This window comes from Artemia franciscana, chromosome 18, assembly GCF_032884065.1.
Source record: "Artemia franciscana chromosome 18, ASM3288406v1, whole genome shotgun sequence".
Taxonomy (NCBI): Eukaryota; Metazoa; Arthropoda; class Branchiopoda; order Anostraca; family Artemiidae; genus Artemia; species Artemia franciscana.
The window spans coordinates 35,569,861-35,589,516 of record NC_088880.1 but is presented as its reverse complement, the minus strand read 5'-3'; the positions used below and the strand labels follow the sequence as shown (position 1 = coordinate 35,589,516).

The 19,656-nt window shown below is 36.6% G+C and overlaps 2 protein-coding genes across 3 annotated transcripts in view; both read right to left on the bottom strand.

The window, feature by feature from the left end:
* Positions 1-19,656, bottom strand: part of LOC136038948 (uncharacterized) — a 470,704-nt gene that overhangs the window by 186,250 nt on the left and 264,798 nt on the right. The window lies entirely within an intron of this gene.
* LOC136038945 (inositol hexakisphosphate kinase 3-like) overlaps positions 1-19,656 on the bottom strand; it is a 134,305-nt gene that overhangs the window by 28,260 nt on the left and 86,389 nt on the right. For both annotated transcript variants that reach the window (XM_065722452.1, XM_065722453.1), the window contains exon 6: positions 6,213-6,418. In XM_065722452.1, the coding sequence (XP_065578524.1) occupies positions 6,213-6,418 (206 nt within the window). The remainder of the gene's footprint in view (positions 1-6,212; positions 6,419-19,656) is intronic.

Genomic DNA, 19,656 nt, shown 5'->3' with positions numbered 1-19,656 from the left:
CAAGATTTTCACAATCGATTGAATGCCGTAGTTTTCAAGTTTGTCACCGAAGTCGTTAACCCCTCAAAGTTTTAAGAATGGTACGTCTCAAGAAGGATTTCTTCTTAAAAAAAAAAAAATGGTTCTTTGCATAAAAAGGTCACAAAATACGCTTTATTCTCAAAACGAGCATTATTCTCCATTTCCTTAAATCCAATCAACGTCTTTGTCTTAAAATTCAGGTTGAACGAAAACCAATGATTTATTACTTGCCGAGTGGGTTGGTGCGCTGGATTCGGGATCCTTTGTCTGAGAGGACACGGGTTCGAGTCCCAGTGTACCCAATTCTTCAGTTTGGGACGGGGGTCAGTGGCGTGACTCTGTAAGCTTAGCCAGAGTCGACCCAGCTCTAAATGGGTACCTGGAGAAATCTGGGGAAGATAAACAGGAAGGGTGTGCGAAAGCACAGGATGGCTGGCCCCCAACCCCCCATTGCACTTCCTGGCTGAAGGGCCAAGAAACGGAGATCAGCACCGCCGGTAGGGACTGTAAAGTCTAATGCCGTATTCTTTACCTTTACCCCGAAGCATAAAACTTAGCAGAGTCTGCGTTGTTGTTGGTAAAATTGCAGCACGAACAAGATAAGTCTACCTATAATTTACCTCAAATATAACGCCTATTAATTTTCTTACATGTTGATGACAACGATTCTCTATCTGAGGATAATGACCCATTACAAGCGAAGCTACTTGGGCTGAGTAAACGCTTTACGTTTGTAATAGTTTTTTTTAGTATTAATAAATTGATTGATTGATCTATCAAAAATGTTTACCACATTCACACTTTATTAGGAATCACTAAACTACGTTACTCTTGTTAATCACTACAAGTTTATCTTGCTAAAATAGGAAAAGATGCTCAAAAAGCGACATTTTAAGGCCTTATTAAAATCTAAACCATATGGGCTGTGAAGCTTAGAAGTCTAAAATTTTTTATTGAAGTCTCCTTGGCTGTAGGTATTCCCAGGGTTGCCACCCAGTAACAAAATAGCATTAGATTTTAATGATTTGTTGTTGATTTAGTGATTTTCTCGATAATTTATTGAGTCATGTACTGATTTAGAGATTTTTTTTTGTGGTTAGGCAATATAAAAAATCCCTAGAGCTAGTGATAAATCACTAGGGATAGCAACCATGGGTATTCCGCATCCTAATTTCTAGTGAGTACTGACACTAGTGCAGAAGAAAGGTGAGACTTGTAAGTGGTGGACGCCTATAGAAACCCATCACTCTGTCCCCTTGGCTCAATTTTTCGCAACAGGAATTTCAAGCAGACTGGGGGCCAAAGAAGGGCCTCCGAAGAATACGCCTCAGAAAATCATTACTGTCATGTCACATTCACCGAGAGTACCTGTGCCATTAGTTTCAACACAATAAAAAGAGAAAAAAACCTGCGTACCTCCCTGGTGAAAAGTGGACGATTGGGAGTTGGTTTTGGAGGGTCCTAGGACCTAATTTTTTACTTCTGTTCATATACATAAACAATACTTCTCCGGAGGATTTCTCCGAGGGATCACGGGCCTGTTTAGTGTCTGAAATTGTAAAAAATGAAAATCCTTTCACGTTTTCCATATAAGTGAAGTGCAACATCTGGAGGGGGGAAGAAGGGGGGGCTGAAGGGGCAACTGTTCCAAAAAACACGGGATGATGAAAGGGCTACGAGCCCAATTTGTACCACCATCAACGTGGATTGAAATCCCTTACGCAACATGCCGACTGCTGCAAAGTTGACATTGCAAGGCTTAAGGAGGGTATGATGAAGGGTCTAAGGGCCCAATTTCTACCAAAACGGAATGAAATCCTTTGCGTGATTCTGCTTAAACCAAGAAGCAGCATGTCTATTTTTATTCCAAAGAGCAGGTTGGAATTAAGGGATTGTTAAGGGGACAATGGGCCCTCTTCGTGTCTCAAATCCTACGGATTGAAACCCATTGCAGCTTTTGGTTTACACAGGTGTAATATGCCTACCTTTCGGCTAAAAACTTGGGAGAAGAGGCGGGAGTGTTGGAAGGGGCAAGGGGCTACTTTAGTATTCCAGTCACACAAATTGAAAATCTTAGTGTGATTTTGGTCAAAAAGAAAATGCAACATACTCACCTTAATGTAAAAGACTTTGCGGTAGGATGGGCGTGAGGGGGAAGTCACGGACAAACTTGGACAAGCCAATTCTACAAACTAAATGCTCTTAGGTAGTTGGGGCTCAACATACAATATACCAAGCTTTCTGACAGAAAGTTGGGATAGGATAAGTGCGGCAAGGGGTGGGGGGTTTGTACGACCAGGTTCATTATTCAATTATGGTATGCTACTATAATAATGGTAAAATATAATAATGGTATTAGTAATGGTAATAATGGTAATAACGGTAATAGTGGTATAATATAATAATGGGTAGGCTACTACACCAAAGACGTTGTGAGTCTCTCGAGGAAGACGTATGTCATGAACGGTTTATTTTGTCCAGAAATAGGATGCGTCTGCACTTCATTATATTCGTCATTGTATGACGAACGTAATGAAGTGAATTACATTCGTCATATACAATACATTCGTCAGCATTTTTTCCGGTGGGTAGGCTACTACACCAAAGACACTATGAGTCTCTCGAGTATGACGTATGTCATGAACGGTTTATTTTGTCCAGAAATCGGATGTACAATACACTCGTCAGCACTTCGATCAGCGTTAAATTAAAAATTGTATCTCTCTAAGTAGAAATTGATTTTCTTGCAGTGGGAACTTTCTATTATCACTACTAAGAAAGGGGCAAAAGAAAACCCCGAGAAAAACCCCATTTCTTTAGCAATAAGAGAACTATCAAATTTTCCTACTCTGTCCTAAACACAAAAACGAAGACATGAATTCAAATGAATTACAAACAAAAAGGCATGTAAATGTAGATGGCAGGTCTTACGGACTCACAAGAAATTTTTTTCTGGTAATTATGTATCATAGCGACCCACTCAGGAAGGGAAGTTAGGTGAATCCCAATGAAAATATGATGGAAATACAAAAAAAAAAAATTGCGGAAAGCCCCCACGTGCTAGAATTGTACAGGAGTGGCTGAGTTTGTATTGACTCATTCTCCGGTATTTGATTTAATATTTGTTTTCAATTTTGTTTACAATTGATCGCTTAGGACGAAGTGTTTCACGCCAATGAATCATCCAATTGATTTCCTAAGATTTCACCTATACTATACATTTTGATGATCTGTATAACCCATAGCGATTCAAAATTAAGTAACAATAAATTGTTATGTTTTGCCTTGGGAGTTTAAACAGTTACAAACTGTGTGTGGAAGAATGAAAAATTCCAATTGCCTAGGGTACTTACATGGAATGAAAAAAAAAACACCCAGAACGCATAGATGTCATTAAGAACCACATGAAAGAGTATAAAGTCACGTGTGTCCATTGACACACTGTTTTGTTTTTGGGCAACATCTCCCCTATTGTAGAAATGTCTAATTGTCTCTTTTTCGGTCCTCGGCAAATCCCAAATCTTCATTTGACATCCATGGTCAGTCACACACTATTGTCTATCACTACATATCACAAACTGAATTAATTTCATCCATGGTCAGAGAAACCAGCTCTACTCAGATCAAGAACTCGAGTTGGGTCGCCATAATACATAAGTCCCCTTTTTCTAACTAAAATAGTGTATTGAAACGTCTTAAACGGGACAAAAATCCTCCCTCCCAAAAAAATGTCCAACCTATGACTTATTTAACCGAATAAAATATTCAAGAAAATAAAACTAAAATTCAACACTACGAAAAGAAGCACTGTAACCTAATAACGAATGGATATTAAAAACATGAAAAGTTTGAGCACATAAGGGGTTCGAGGGCTCCCAATTCGCAGTAAGAGAGGGTTAAATTTAATTAAACAATTTTTTAACATCAAATTACATGTTAAACACAGATAAACATAGCAAGCTATGATGGTAAAAGTTAAAGTTACGTTAGGCTATGTCAGTTTAGATTAGATTTACGTAAAATTTGGTTATAAATATCAAAAATGAATTAAAGACCTAAGCTAGCTTAACCTAACCTGTCATCATCAGACCTTGCATTAAATTGAAAAAGTTGACTGGCAACGCAGACTAAACCTAAGGAGAAAAAAAAAGGTATTTCGGACATTCACGAGTGAATATTCAAATTCAAACTTTAAATTCAAAGAACATAGCAAAGGCATAATAAAAAAAATCTGAAAATTACAAGAAGTTTATAAAAAAAACAGCAAAAAGTCATCCAAAGTGACATATTACAAATACCAAGATTCAGTTAAAACCAGTTTTAAAAATCAGGTCAATTCATCCCTATTCCAGATTCAGTTATGCTACCGCCAGATCCAAAAGCCTCCCTGGCCTAATTGTATGGCGTGAACCATTTTCTATATTAGTTGTTCAAATTATATTTCTAATATTACTTTATTTTTTTACAACAAAATAAAAAAGGCAATTTTTAGAATTTTTCCAACTCAGGAAGAAAATTTATAATTTTGACTTGGGTGTAATTCGTTTTGTATTTTCACTAATATATCATGCAAAGTAAGGTCACAAAGATGTCAAGAAAAAATAAACCTGCTAGGTTTCAACCTGTGCCCCTGTTGTCTGTCCCTCTATAAGCTGACCCGTAGATTAATTCTATATATATATATATATATATATATATATATATATATATATATATATATATATATATATATATATATATATATATATATATATATATATATATATATATATATATATATATATATATATATATATATATATATATATATATATATATATACCAGCAGCACTGCTTTGATCTGGATTTAGCCCGAGAGGGTGCGCACTTTCGTAAACCACGTAAACCAGGTGGCGCGTGCTGGAAGCCTCCCCCCCCCGCTCTATATAGAATTCGTAATTCCTCCTTTTCTTGAACGTAGAAACAGCTAGAGGTTCGAGGTTTTTAATTTCGTTTGTCTTATTTTGTAAGGCCAGACAAAAACCTTCTTTGTACAAACAATTGTTCGCTGATAGCAATAGAAAAGAAAAACAAAATCAAAACCTGTTTTTAGTTTTCTCTGGATCACGCTATGTCAGCTAGTGCTCCACTACTGTTTTTTAGTTTGTAAATGCACGAAATACAAGTCGTTAATTTTGTGAACATTAGTTTTCATTGACGTTTCGGAGAACACCGTGTTCTTTTGGGGAAATCCAGGGATATTGCTAATAAAATCGGGGTAGTGAAACCATGGTCATAAGCGGAAAAAATTTACTCAACCAAATTCTGAGATGTCAATTCATTTTATTCATTCATTTATTCAATTCATTTATTCATTCATTGATTCATTTATTTATTCATTTTATTCATTTATTTATTGAATTTACTTTATTGATTCGTTTATTCAATTCACTTATTCATTTTATTCATTCATTTATTCAATTCATTTATTCATTTTATTACCGCTGAAACATTTTACTCGACAACAAAACTAAGCCACATAATTTTTTATCATGAAAATCATAAAATTTCAACAATATTTTTCACTAAAAAAGATTATAGGAAAAAATATGATTTTGATTGATAACAAAAATTATGGACGTAACTTGTGTACGCAGGATAAATGACATAGTAAGCCATTCCTTATCAACTAAATACAATTGGTTAAAATTTTAGATGGCAAAATAAAGCATTGGCAAAAGTTTCCGCAAGGTGATAAAAAAATCCCACTATTATTTTTCCATGTGTCTCTTTTACAATCCTTTGGGGACGTGCAGAAGGGAGGGTCCTCGGGGTCCAAACCTCCGGATTTTTTGGTACTTCTTATTTAAAGTATCAAATAGTTACTATTCCATATTATTGACCCCCCCCCCAAAAAAAAAAAAATGCTAGATAGCCCTTACAGAAAAATCCTGCGTTCATTTCTGCCCCACAGAGGTGTCATTTTTATCCCTTTTCGAATATTTTCCACCAGTTCTTTTTCAGCAAATGAAAGTTTTTCGCTCTGACACCGTTCTTGCGTGAGCTAAGGCATTATACCACCCGACTTATAGCAAGGAAAAAAACTAATTAATTTACATTCTGTAAATACATTAAAATTTATTTCAGGCAATTTTTGCCGAGTACAATACCATATTTACACAATGTAGAAAATAAATAATTCAGAAACTTACCTAGAATAATATCGAAACGAATTTTGCTTTTCAATAGCTTTCTTAAGGGCTTTCAGCTTTTTCAAGATTTGAGATAAAATTATGCTTCTTCTTCTTCCTCTGGCTTCAAAAAACTGTCCCAACGATCTTCTTAATCCATTCTCATCTAAACGTCTTCCATAGTATTTGTCTTTGCATTTGTACTTTCCTGCAACCGGATCATAAACCTAGAAAAATAAAAATTCTGATTAGAAATTTTCTAATTTATTTTATACTATCTAGCGTGAAAAAAAAGTAAAACCGAAAAAGACAACAATACACATGTAGTAGCTCTTATATTGAAACAAAATGAATATACAATGACAATAATAAAAAAACGGTGAAATAAATCAACAGTTTTGGAACGTCATCTAAACATCGAAAACCGGAGAAAAAGGGGAGGAAAGAGAAAAATATGTAATAATGGTAAATATATATAAAATACAAAAAAATATAAACATATAAAAATATACAAAGAGAAAAATAGGGATTATTTTACTGATTCATTTTAGGCTACTTGTGTACTAGTAGTACATTATACAATGTATAATAGTATATTATACATTGGACTGTAAAGAATACAGTCCAATGTATTCTGTCACCCATCACTTGTTTTCCATTGAGCAAAAGCGAATTGTCTCTTGATACAGGCAGATAAAACCGGTTTGGTCTCGAGTGTGCACCATTATGTACACAAGCATCGATTTAGGGTTAACCAATTCTAACAATTTATTCTGTCACTTTAACTTTAAGAAAAATGACCAAGAGGTATATTCAAAGCAAAGAAGAAGTGATATCATGCAAGGATTGTGAACCCCAACCCCACCAAAGCAAAGCAAAGGCAAAAGGCCTGAGCTGGACAGAAGAAGGGGTCAACACAAAATCTCACCAATCTGGCTTTCTCTGTTTAATAAGCTCAAGGTTTTTTTTTTTACATATTTTGGGGACACACCAAAACTTTGCATTTAAATTTCAGTGCTAATTACATACGCATTACCACCAAACTAAATTTCCTCAAGATTCAAACTCTTCCATGGTCCATAAAAACGTCCATAAAATTATCATAAACAAGATTCCTGCCATTAAGTAAACGAAGTTTGGCACAATCAGATATTCTTCCTCTTAGGGAACGCCTCGAGATATGATTTGGGTATTGAAGCCTGCCGTATTTCTGAAACGGCTTTATTTTTCCATGGTTTCGCATTCTTAATGGAAACCCCATCAAAAGAGTATTCCCTGGCGAGATTCCACATAGGGGGGGGGGGGGTGTTTATCAGCTCTCCCTGAAGTCCTAAACTGTCAGTAATTTCTGGGCAATCCTTATTCAGATCATATTTTTAAATATTATTTGCCCCCCCCCCCAAAAAAAAAAACCAGAAACAATTACTAAATATGTGCAGGGCCGTATCCAGGATTTTTTTCCGGGGGAGCGTTACAAAAGGATTTTTTCGAGGGAGGGGATAACAAAAAAAAATTAAAAAACACATCAAAAAATTGTTTATATCCATTATTGTTATGTTTTTTTACGAGTCAGACAAACATTTCGTGGGGGGGTTCAAACCCCCTAGCCCTCCTGGATACGGCTTTGCGTATGTGCACCTCTGTTGCCAGCTTCACGAGAAGATTGCAGTAAAAAGTTTTATAAACCTTCTTCTTCTATGAGCCAATAAAGATTCGGTGAGAAGCTTCAGTAGCTTCTGCTCCGGATTTAGTCATAATATGTCAATGAGAGGGTATAGACCATGGCTTCACAGCTTTTACACCACCAGCCGCTCGTGGTGGAATGGTTTACTTTAATGCCGAGATTCTGATGACAAAAATGATATTATACTCAACGTTCTAAAATAAAATTTTACGAATGCAATCAGGCATGTTTGCTGGAACTTGTTTTAGGGAGGGGGAGGGTTTAAACTTCGAAAAATACCAATCAGTAAAAATTAATCCATCCATATTAAACATCTTGATATTTAGGGTGGGGGAGACCAAGGACTAAAACCGCGCCTGTTATGTACCTGAAGAATACAAAGGCGGAAACACAGATATATTTTTCAGAGGAGAATAAATGTAGATAAAATTTAAACTAGTATCTCCGTGTGCACAAGACCTGACCATAATACCTCCTGGGTAAAATTGCAATTTAACTTTTATGTTTTAAGAAAATTCATTCTACTTTCAAAATTCAAAACAGTTAAAGCCTTTTGATTGACACCACTCAATTTTTTTTTCTAAATTTGTCTGCGCTACTGCACGATATTTCTGGTCGTATTTAAGTAAGGGATTGACCCATCTCTGTCAGCTGGTGTATATCTCGGAGCGTCCCGCGAAGCACACTTAACACGACGCTTGGTATATTTTTGTGATTTCGCACCCGCTTACATTTAGTGTGGCCCATTTTCGTTATGTGTTGTAGGCTACACATTTTTGGAAAGTGCGGTTTTGCTTAATTTTTTTACAAGTATCAACCAGGGACGCATGCTGGGGGGGGGGGGGTTCAGGGTCCGGCTCCAAAATTCTAAATTATCTTGAATTCCTGGACACTTCTTATTCCAATTACCAAAGAAATTTCTTTATTCATTATTTCTCCCCCTCCCCCCAAAAAATCCAGCGTACGTGCCCGATATAAACCATTTTCTATTTTTGTTAAAGCCTGCAGCTACGTTTTAACTGAAGTTTGGCCGCCGTCCCAGTCTGAATATGGCATAAACAAATATTTTTGGTAACTCAAATGTCATTTTTGGTGGGAGTGTCGGATGTTCTGCAACTTGTCATTGACTGCCTAAAAGTCACCTCTGACAGGTCCTTATTTTCTTTTAAGAACATCCTTGCGAAAAATGACTGGCCAATAATTATACAAACAAAAAATATGTTACGAAGTTAATTATTTTGGCAATCAAAAACCACAATTGATGCCAGGAAGACAACCACTCTCATAACGAAATATTTTGTTGACATGACGGTCTCAAGAGGATTTGAAGAATTCCCGTTTGGTGTAAAATAAAAACAGAAAATGCCAATGATTAAGAGTGAGAAGTTTGATGGGCTGCCAAGTTGAAAATAAATCAATCTAGAAAGACGCACTCAACATACGTCTTAGAACGTTCCTAAGTGCGTCCGATATAACTATTACACTGCTGAAGGTTTCAGCTGCACCAAAGGCGACTGCATTTTGGTAAATTTTTCCGATTAACTAAGCATTGAGATAGCTAAGAAATAGACTTACCAAGGGCATATTCAGGATTTTTGTTCAGATGAGGGGAGTATGAAAAACAAATCAAAAATTTGTTTGTGTATCTTTGTTACATTTCTATGAGTCGCACAAAAATTTCAGTAGGGGGAGAGGGGTTATAACTGCTTGAACCCCCCATTGATACGGCCTTGAGCATTGGCACCCATTTAGGGAGCAGGGAGGGGAGGCTCCAACCCCCTGGCTCAATGACAAAACCTTATATTTTCATATTTTTGTTTTGAGATTTCTATTATACAGCATTAGAAGTGTCGATTGGAACAGGCAAGGCTTCCTTCCCCTGAAATTCAGCTTATGGGCGCTCATGGCCTTGAAACACACCTTACAATCAGAATTAAATCCTCAATCCATACATAACATTCATTTGTATTGCAAATGAACTTTACGTCCACGTCTTCCCAGGGGCCAATCTCCAGCGTTTTTATTGGGGGGAGGGCAAAAGGGGTCCATATCCGGATAGTCAAGAGGCAAGAGATGAATATTTTTCTCCATATTATTGGGGCGAAAACTGACCCCTGCCCCCCCCCCCCCCCCCTCAACCGAAACGACACCCCTGCCTCTTCCCTAATGGTCAAACATATAGCCTGAAGCACTGAATTTTCCATAATTTACTAACTCAGTAAATTCATTTAACGGTTTATAACAACATCTTGAGATACTTTTTCTTTCATTTATTATTTCCTTTTTTGGTTTCATGATCAGCTCAATTATTCGAATATAGATCGTTCGAATCTAAAAAGGCGTTATGTTACACGGTTCGACTTCAGAACTAAAAAACGGAAGAACATTTTCCATTATTTTTCTCATCAGTTATCCTAATGCAGTAGAGACCATTTTGATATTAAAAGCCAACTTTCTAGATATTCCTACATCTGGGAAAAGGAAATAAAGCACATCTGTCCCCGCCATCAACCCACGTATAAAAAACAAAAACAAAAATAAATCAGACAAATCGATCAATGGTGTTGAATTTGAGAGATGTATAATGATTCTTAGTTCGATCACAAAAAAATAAAATTTGTTAACGCATTTATTTCTTTTTTTCTCTTTTACTTTTTAAGCATCAAATGCGCCGCTGGTCCTTAGCCAAATTTATCACGGTTATATTAGCAAAATATTTTAGAGGGAGCGAACAAGCAGAAAAAAAAATTATCTACCAAGTTTTCGTATTAAAAAAAAAAAATAATAAGGAAATCATTGCATACCGTGTTTATAATATTTTCTCTTATGTGGGGAGGGGGAAGCTGGTCAATCGATCGCTGTCATCAATGGATCGTTTATTCCATTTCAATAATAAACTATTACCGTTTAGCACATTCTTGAATCGAAGTAGGAAAAAAAAAGCTTTGTAACATATTTTGCATAAAAAATTATTAATGATCTGTTACGTAATGCTATAAAAAACCAAGTATTGTGCAAACGGCTTGTGAAATAAAGGAAAATTACAGTGGCGCAAAAAGGAAATATGAACCAAGATAGTTTGGAAATAATTTATGGGATCATTGAATTGCCTTGTTTCTGTTGTTGTTTTTTCCAATACATGTTTGACATCCAAGATAAAAATTTTCAGATTATATGTGATAATTTACCTTGCTGGAATCTTAATAAATTAATTAGTTTAAATATATGATAAGCTAAAATTTCATTAAGTCAATGAGCCTTCCCCCGACAAAAAAACAGCAAGTGCTTGATATGACCAATTGAAATTATTGGTAAAAAAATTAAATAAAATGAATTCCTTAATATAGCATAGCCATTTCCTACCGCTAGGGGAGTGACCTTTTGACCCAAGGACTTTTTAAGGTTTGAGCAGATAAAAAAAGTTTTGGCCCATTTTGGGCTTCATTTTGAGGGACCCCTCTCCGGAATCTTTTTCGCCTTTTAGACCATCTTTCGAGGGACCAACATTTTTCTTTTTATTCTTGCTCCCTGTGGTCCTTCTGAGTCGTTCAAAAAAAATAGTTCTGGCCCTTTTTGTTTACCATTTCTGGTGAATGCCAATGAAACAATTTTTTCTCGTTAGACCAATCAAGCTTCACACCGATTTAGGCCAAGAGGTTGTGGGACCATTTACGTACCCTAGCATCCTTCACCCTACAAAAAAATGGTCTTCAGAGCCCTGGCAACGATTCTCAACGGTTTCAGTAAATCGAAAAAGGGTATTTGTATGATATACCCCCTACCTAATATTCCTCTTATAGGTTTCTCTGACGCTCAATCCCAATGAAACGTATCTGAATATGATTGAAATCTAATGCTTTAGAAACAAATTGAGCAATATATTTGCACATTAGGGGGGGGGGGGGGGGGGTAAAGTATAGCGGGTCTGCATACCTAATGTTTTAGGTATAATTATTTTGCGTATTATGAAATAATAATTGTTTTTTAACTTCATACTGTCCAAATACTATACCCCAACCTCACTCCCAATGTGCAAATATATAGCCCAAATTATATGTTCTCTTCATCTTGTCTCACGCTAAGCTGAAAGAAACAAACGAAAAAAGCCGGTTCTATAATGCATCAATGACTGAACAACTTGAGCGGTGGTGGCTATACAAGTAACTAAAAAAGTCAATTTTTCCATTTCCCGATGTTTTTCCTATAGTTTTAAGTCCTTAGTCCCTATGGCCAAAGGTCTTAAGGATATAAGTGTCAACAAGATCAGGAAAAATGAAACTTTTCCTATTAGAGGTCTCATTGAGGTTGCAGAGGGCTGGGTAGCGAAAGAGGGAGTGGCAAAGGGGGCCGTTTTCCCTACACTCACTTGTGTCTCTTGAAAAAGAGCACTAGAACTTTCACTGGTAATTGTATGGTATAGCGCCGAAGATACAATCCAGAAAAAGGCATATGCCAGTTTTGCCTCTCGCTCAGACTATCTGTCTTGCTTATGCAAAGCTGGTATAAGCCTTTTTCTGGATAATATGAAAAAAACTTCGTTTTCTTAAAGAGTTAAAGAGGCTGCGTCCCAAAGTCGAACCTTAAAACGTACAGGAATTAGAAGAGGCAGTTGGGGGGCTGCCGCCCCCCAAACCCCCAGCTTTTAAAGACTCTTTTGTACAGGTTTTTTTTTTTGGGGGGGGGGGGGACTTCATTGTTACTAATTACTAGTTTCGGCGCAATGGTTCTCCTGTCCTCTTGTGTTTAACATTTTTCGAAGTTATTCCATTATTCATTCATTTCAATTTTTTGTTAATTAAAAGAGGGCCTTTCCGAAGCCAAGAGCTGGGGGTTAGCAAAAAAACAAAAAACCTGTACAAAAGAGTCTTTAAAAGCTGGGGGTTTGGGGGCGGCAGCCCCCCAACTGCCTCTTCTAATTCCTGTACGTTTTAAGGTTCGACTTTGGGACGCAGCCTCTTTAACTCTTTAAGAAAACGAAGTTTTTTTCATATTATTTCTGTACGTTTTTCTACAATCCATGGTGGATGTAATTTAATAATTCCTGTACTCCTCGTACAGGAATTAGGAGAGGAACTTGGGTGGCTGCCGCCCCCCCCGCTTTTAAATCATTGTATAAAATAGAAAAAAAATAGATAGAATGACCGAAATGTTTCTTTTGCTCATAAGAAGCTAATATTCTGTTATCTCTCAAATGATAAGCTGTCCAGGTGTTATCAAAAATTTTTCTGGAATGGAGCTGGATTTTTATGATGCTTGCAGTCATTCTCGCCGTGCCGAGCTGATTATTTTGATGTACTTGAATGTTGATATTCGTAACTTTTAAGAATTTCAAAAATTAACATGGGACTATTAGACTATTAGGACTATAAGAAGACTATTAGGAGAGGCAAACCCCCCGCTTTTAAAGACTCTTTTGTACAGGTTTAATTTTTTTTCATATTAATTCTGTACGTTTTTCTACAATCCATGGTGGATGTAATTTAATAGTTCCTGTACTCCTCGTACAGGAATTAGGAGAGGAACCCACCCCCGCTTTTAAATCATTGTATAAAATAGAAAAAAAAATAGATAGAATGACCGAAATGTTTCTTTTGCTCATAAGAAGCTAATATTCTGTTATCTCTCAAATGATAAGCTGTCCAGGTGTTATCAAAATTTTTTTGATGTTGTGAAAAAAAATCGCCCGTAAGGGACTTGAACCCTTGACCAGAGGATTAAAAGTCTCACGCTCTACCAGCTGAGCTAATAACTTGCATGTGTGTAAATATAACTTCTCAATAGCTTTTAAAAATTTCAAATTAACATGGGCTCTTATGGAGAGAAATCCGTTAATTTAAATAGCTAATGGGTGGTTTCTGGAAAACAGGGAAGGAGTTATCGGATCAAGCTGAAATTTCGCGGATAAGCTCCTGGGCCGTAGGGGACCTTAACTTGTGAATTTCAGCCCGATCGGACAACGTTAAAAGGGGTGGGGGGGGGGGGGTTTGGAGGGTCGAAACTTTCGGGGGGTTAAGATTTTCCTACGAAACTTTCATGGGCACTTACTCGGAGAATTCCGCATCGAATGAGTCTTCGTACACCCAGATCCGATGTCGGATGTGACCTGTAGGCGTGGCGAAAAAGAAAGTAAATGAATTTTAAGGTGGATCTCCGAGGTTTGAAGCCAATGCTATTTTCCTATAGCAGTGAAATGCGTATTAACAGCAGACACGAGCAGATTCTTTGATGAAAAAATTATTGTGGCTTCATTGAAAGCTTTAACATGAATAGGCCGAACAAATTCGCATTTTTATTCTTTAGAGCTTCATAAAAAATTAATTAGTGGGGACACCTCTAATTTTTAAAAGTAGTAATAAAATTACTTTTAGAAGATGTAGAGAATTGTAAAGTAGCCTCTCGATTTGCCACAAGATTTCAAAATTTTTGGCCGGGAATTTTTTTTTTTATTATCATCAGTTTCCTTTAAAATTTGCTATTTAAGATATCCTTCCTTTACTATTTAAAAGAGTTGTACTAATTATACAGCCTTGATTTTTGTGTCATTTTGTAGATCTTATACTGATTAATAATCCCAAAGATTATTAAGTTTGTAGTTATAAGAGATGATTTTTAGCAATAATTCTTAGTATTCAAGATTTTCTCCTTTCTCATTGGCTTAAGCACTCCTTAAGGGGTTTGCCAGAATATCATTAAGAATGTTGACATCTTCTTATTATTACGACCAGATTTAAAAGGAAGTTGAAAACATGTATAATTGGCAACAACACCTTGAGGCAATATCATTTTTAACACCTCATACGAATGGGAATTTGTTAGGTTACACAGCTGTTACAAAGCAGATAAAATTATTGGCCTTTAAAAGTAAAGAAACACCGATTGTAGGCCTATAAAATGTATGAACATTATTTTTAAAAAGAACATCATTCTTAAAAACATATCATTTTAAACATTATTGGCCTTTAAAAGTAAAAGAAACACGATTGTAGACCTATAAAATGAATGAACATTATTTTTAAAAAGAACATTATTCTTAAAAACAAATCATTTTAAACATTATTGGCCTTTAAAAGTAAAGAAACACCGATTGTAGACCTATAAAATGTATGAACGTTATTTTTAAAAAGAATATTATTCTTAAAAAGAACATTATTCTTAAAAACACATCATTTTAAACATTATTGGCCTTGAAAAGTAAAGAAACACCGATTGTACGCCTATAAAGTGTATGTACTTTATTTTTTAAAAGAACAATATTCTTAAAGACACATTATTTTAAACATTATTGGCCTGTAAAAGTAAAGAAACACTGATTGTAGGCCTTTAAAATGTATGAACATTATTTTTAAAAAGAAAGTTATTCTTAAAAAGAACATTATTCTTAAAAACACATTATTTTAAACATTATCGGCCTTTAAAGGTAAAGAAATAGCGATTTTAGGCCTATAAAATTTATGAATATTATTTTAAAAAAAGAACGTTATTCTTTAAAACACATTATTTTAAACATTATTGGCTCTTAAAAGTAAAGAAACGCCTATAAAATTTACGAACATTATTTTTTTTTATCTAAAGTTGTAGGATATTCGTCCATTTTAGTTCCACGGGATCTCATTTTATTCCCAATAGTGCCGTATCTTAGAATATTTTGGTTTTTCCCAAACATCTCATATAGTTGACGATTTATAGGCTCGTTCATAAATGACTGATAACCCCGGTTTGGAACCGCGGTAATCATATACTTTGCTTTACGGAGTTAAAGTCATATGTTCCTGAAGGTGCATAATAAACATTGGGCAATCTTGCCCTGGGGTTATAAATACAGGTAAGGGAGGAAGGAAACCTCTTAGGGGTATTTAATAAATTTTTGAATCTACTTATATTTATATACTATTCGTCAAAAACAAGAGCTAAGAGCTCATATGGCACTTGTGACGAGCTCAAGAGGAGCCAAGAACCAAGAGCTCATGTGATATGAGCTCTAGTAAAATTCTAAGAATCAATAGCTTGCTTTAAGAGAAAAATCAAAGGCTTAATGCCGGTCGGGATTTTAAACAAGAGCTCTGAGACACGAGGTCCTTCTAAATCTCAAAATTCATTAAGATCCGATCTCCCATTTGTAAGTTAAAAATACCTAAATTTTTCTAATTTTTCCTCTCCCTTCAGCCCCCAAGATGGTCAAATCGGGGGAAAACAACTGTAAAGAGTCAATTAGTGCAGCTCCCTGACATGCCTACCAATTTTCATCGTCCTAGCACGTCCGGAAGCGCCAAAATCACCAAAGCACTGAACCACACCACCTAAGTCCCCCAAGGAAAGCGGATCCAGTCCGGTTACGTCAATTACGTATCTACGGCGTTTATAAGCGTTTTCCAAGTTTTCTGTTTTCCCCCTCCAACTCCCCCCCCAATGTTAATAGATCTGGTCGGTATTTAAAAGAAGAGCTTTGAGACATGAGTTTTTTTTTAATTATCAGATTTTATTAAGATCCGGTCACCCATTCTTAAGTTAAAAACACTTCAATTTTTCTAATTTTTCCAAATTAACAACTTCCAGCTCCCCCAAAGAGAACGGATCTATACCAATAATGTCAATCTCGTATCTAAAGCTTGTGCTTATTCTTCCCATCAAGTTTCATTCCGATCTCTCTACTCTAAGCGTTTTCCAAGATTTCCGGTTTCCAAGGTTTCTGTTTTTCCCTCCAACCCTCTATATCCTTGGATCCAATTCGAATTGAAAATGGATCACCCATTTGTAAGATACCTTGATTTTCACGTTTTCCAAGAATTCGGTTTCCCCCTCCAGCTCCTTCAATGTCATCGGATCTGTCGGGATTTAAAATGAGATTTTTTAAAGCACAAGATCCTTCTAGATATCAAATTTCATTAAGATCTGAACACCCGTTCGGAAGTTTACAAATACCTCATTTTTATAATTTTTACCGAATTACTCCCCCCCCCCACTCCACCAAAGAGAGCAGATCCGAGCCGGTTATGTCAGTCACCTATCTTGGACGTGTGCTTATTCGTTCCACCAGTTTCATCCTGATCTCTCCGCTTTAAGCGTTTTCCAATATTTCCCCCCCCCCTAATGACACTGGATCTGGTAGGGATTTAAAATGGGAGATCTGGTTTCGAGGTCCTTCTAAATATGAAATTTCATTAAGGTACGATCGCTCTTTCATAAGTTAAAACACCTAATTTTGTTATTTTTTTTAGAATTAACCCTCCCCCTCCCCCAACTCCCCTAAAGAGAGCAGATCCGTTCCGGCTATCTCCATCCCGTTTCTAGGACACGTACTTATTTTTACCATCAAGTTTCATCACGACCCCTATACTCTAAGCGTTTTCTGAGACATGCTATCCTTGGAAATATCAAATTTCAATAAGGTCCAATCTCTCCTTCGTAAGTAGAAAATACCTTATTTTTTTATTTTTCAGAATTAACCCTCCTCCTCCCAACTCTCCCGAAGAGAGCAGATCCGTTCCAGTTGCGTCAATCTCATATCTAGGACTTACGATGGTTTTTACCACCAAGTTTCATTCCGATCCCCCACTCTATGCGTTTCCATAATTTTTGGTTCCCCCTTCCAGTTTCCCCCCAATATCACCGGATCCGTTCGGAATTTAAAATAAGAGCTATGAGACACGATATCCTTCCAAACATCAAATTTCATTGATATCTGATGACTCTTTCCTAAGTTAAAAATACCTCATTTTTTCTAATTTGTCGGAATTAACCCTTCCCCCCCAACTCCCCCAAAGAGAGTGGATCCGTCCAGTTACGTCAATCACGTATCTACGATATTTGCTTATTCTACCCACCAAATTTTATCCCGATATCTTCACTCTAATCATTTTCCAAGATTTTTGGTTTCCCCCTCCGCCTCTGGCCACTGTCACCAGATCTTGTCAGGGTTTGTAACAAGAGTGCTGAAGCACAAGATCCTTCTAATATAAAGTTTCATTAAGATCTTATCACCCGTCCATAAATTACAAATACCTCATTTTTTCTAATTTTTCCAAGTTACCCTCCCCCCAACTCTCCCAAAGAGTGCGGATCTGGTCCAGTTACGGCGGTTACGTATCTTGGATGTGTGCTTATTCTTCCCACCAAATTTCATCCTGACCTCTTCACTCTGAGCGTTTCCAAGACTTCTGGTCCGCCCCCACAACTCCCCCCAATGAAACTGGATTCAGTCAGATCTAAAATAAAAGATCTGAGTTGCAAGATCCTTCTAAATATGAGATTTCATTAAGATTCAATCACTCCTTCGTAACTTAAAAATACCTCATTTTTTCGAATTAACCGTCCCTCCACTCCCCCCTACAGACGGTCGAGTCGGATAAATGATTATTTCTAATTTAATCTTGTCAGGTACAGATTTTTCTCATTTTTCACAATTAACCCCCTCCTACTTCTCCAAAGAGAGCGGACCCATTCCGAATATGTCAATCACGTATCTAGGATTTGTTCTCATTTTTTCCAACAAGTTTCAAACCGGTGCTTTTTTTCTGAATTAACCGTCTCCCCACTCCCCACAGATGATCGAATTGGGGAAAACGACTATTTCTAATTTAATCTAGTCTGGTTCCTGATACGCCTGCCAAATTTCATCGTCCTAGCTTATCTGGAAGTGACTAAACTAGCAAAACAGGGAAAGACAGACAGACAGACTGACAGAATTTACGATCACTATATGTCACTTTGTAAATACAAAGTGCCACAAAAACTTACTAATACCACAGAAATTTACGAAACTTTCTAAGACCTTTTAAGCCCTGGAAGCAAGAGATAAATTAGGGTCTAACTCGGTGTCTTCAAGTATCGCCCTGATTTACGAACAATTAGCTACAACTGAAGCCCAGCTGAGAAAATAAGAAGTCATCTGCTGAAAATATAACCAATCAAACAGTTCGTGGTAACGAACTGTAGTAAGGAGCGACCCGGCTCAATAGTAACCGAAACTCTAGTACCAATAGTTACATCGAAAGAATCGCATTTTAATGCTGATTTTAAATATATAAGTTTCATCAAGACCAGTTATACCCATCGAAAGTTACGAGCCTGAGAAAATTTGCCTCATTTTAGAAAATAGGGGGAAACACCCCCTAAAAGTCATACAATCTTAACACCATCAGATTCAGCGTATCAAAGAACCATAGAGTAGAAGTTTCAAGCTCCTATCAACAAAAATGTGAAATTTCGCATTTTTTTGCCAGAAGACAGATCACGGATGCGTGTTTATTTGTTGTTTTTTTTTGTTTGTTTGTTTTTCCTTTTTTTTTCCAGAGGTGTTCTTATCGACTGAGTGGTCCTAGAATGTCGCAAGAAGGCTAATTCTTATGGAAATTAAAAGTTCTAGTGCCCTTTTTAAGTGACCAAAAAAATTGGAGGGCACCTACTCCCCCTCCCACACTCATTTTTTCCAAAAATCACCGGATCAAAATTCTGCGATAGCCATTCTATTCACCATCGTCGAAAAAACCTAATAACTATGTATTTAGGGACGTCTCACTCCCCGCAGTCCCCGTGGGAGGGCTGCAAGTCACAAACTTTGACCTGTGTTTACATATAGCAATGGTTACTGGGAAGTGTACAGACATTTTCAGGGGATTTTTTTGGTTTAGGGGGGATTTGAGGGGGGAGGGTTACATGGAGGATATTTCCATGGAGAAACCTCTCATGGGGGAAGTGAATTTCAATTAAGGTGGCGCAGGATTTTCGAGCATTATTTGAAAAAACAATGAAAAAATAAATATGAAAAGTTTTTTTCTACTCAAA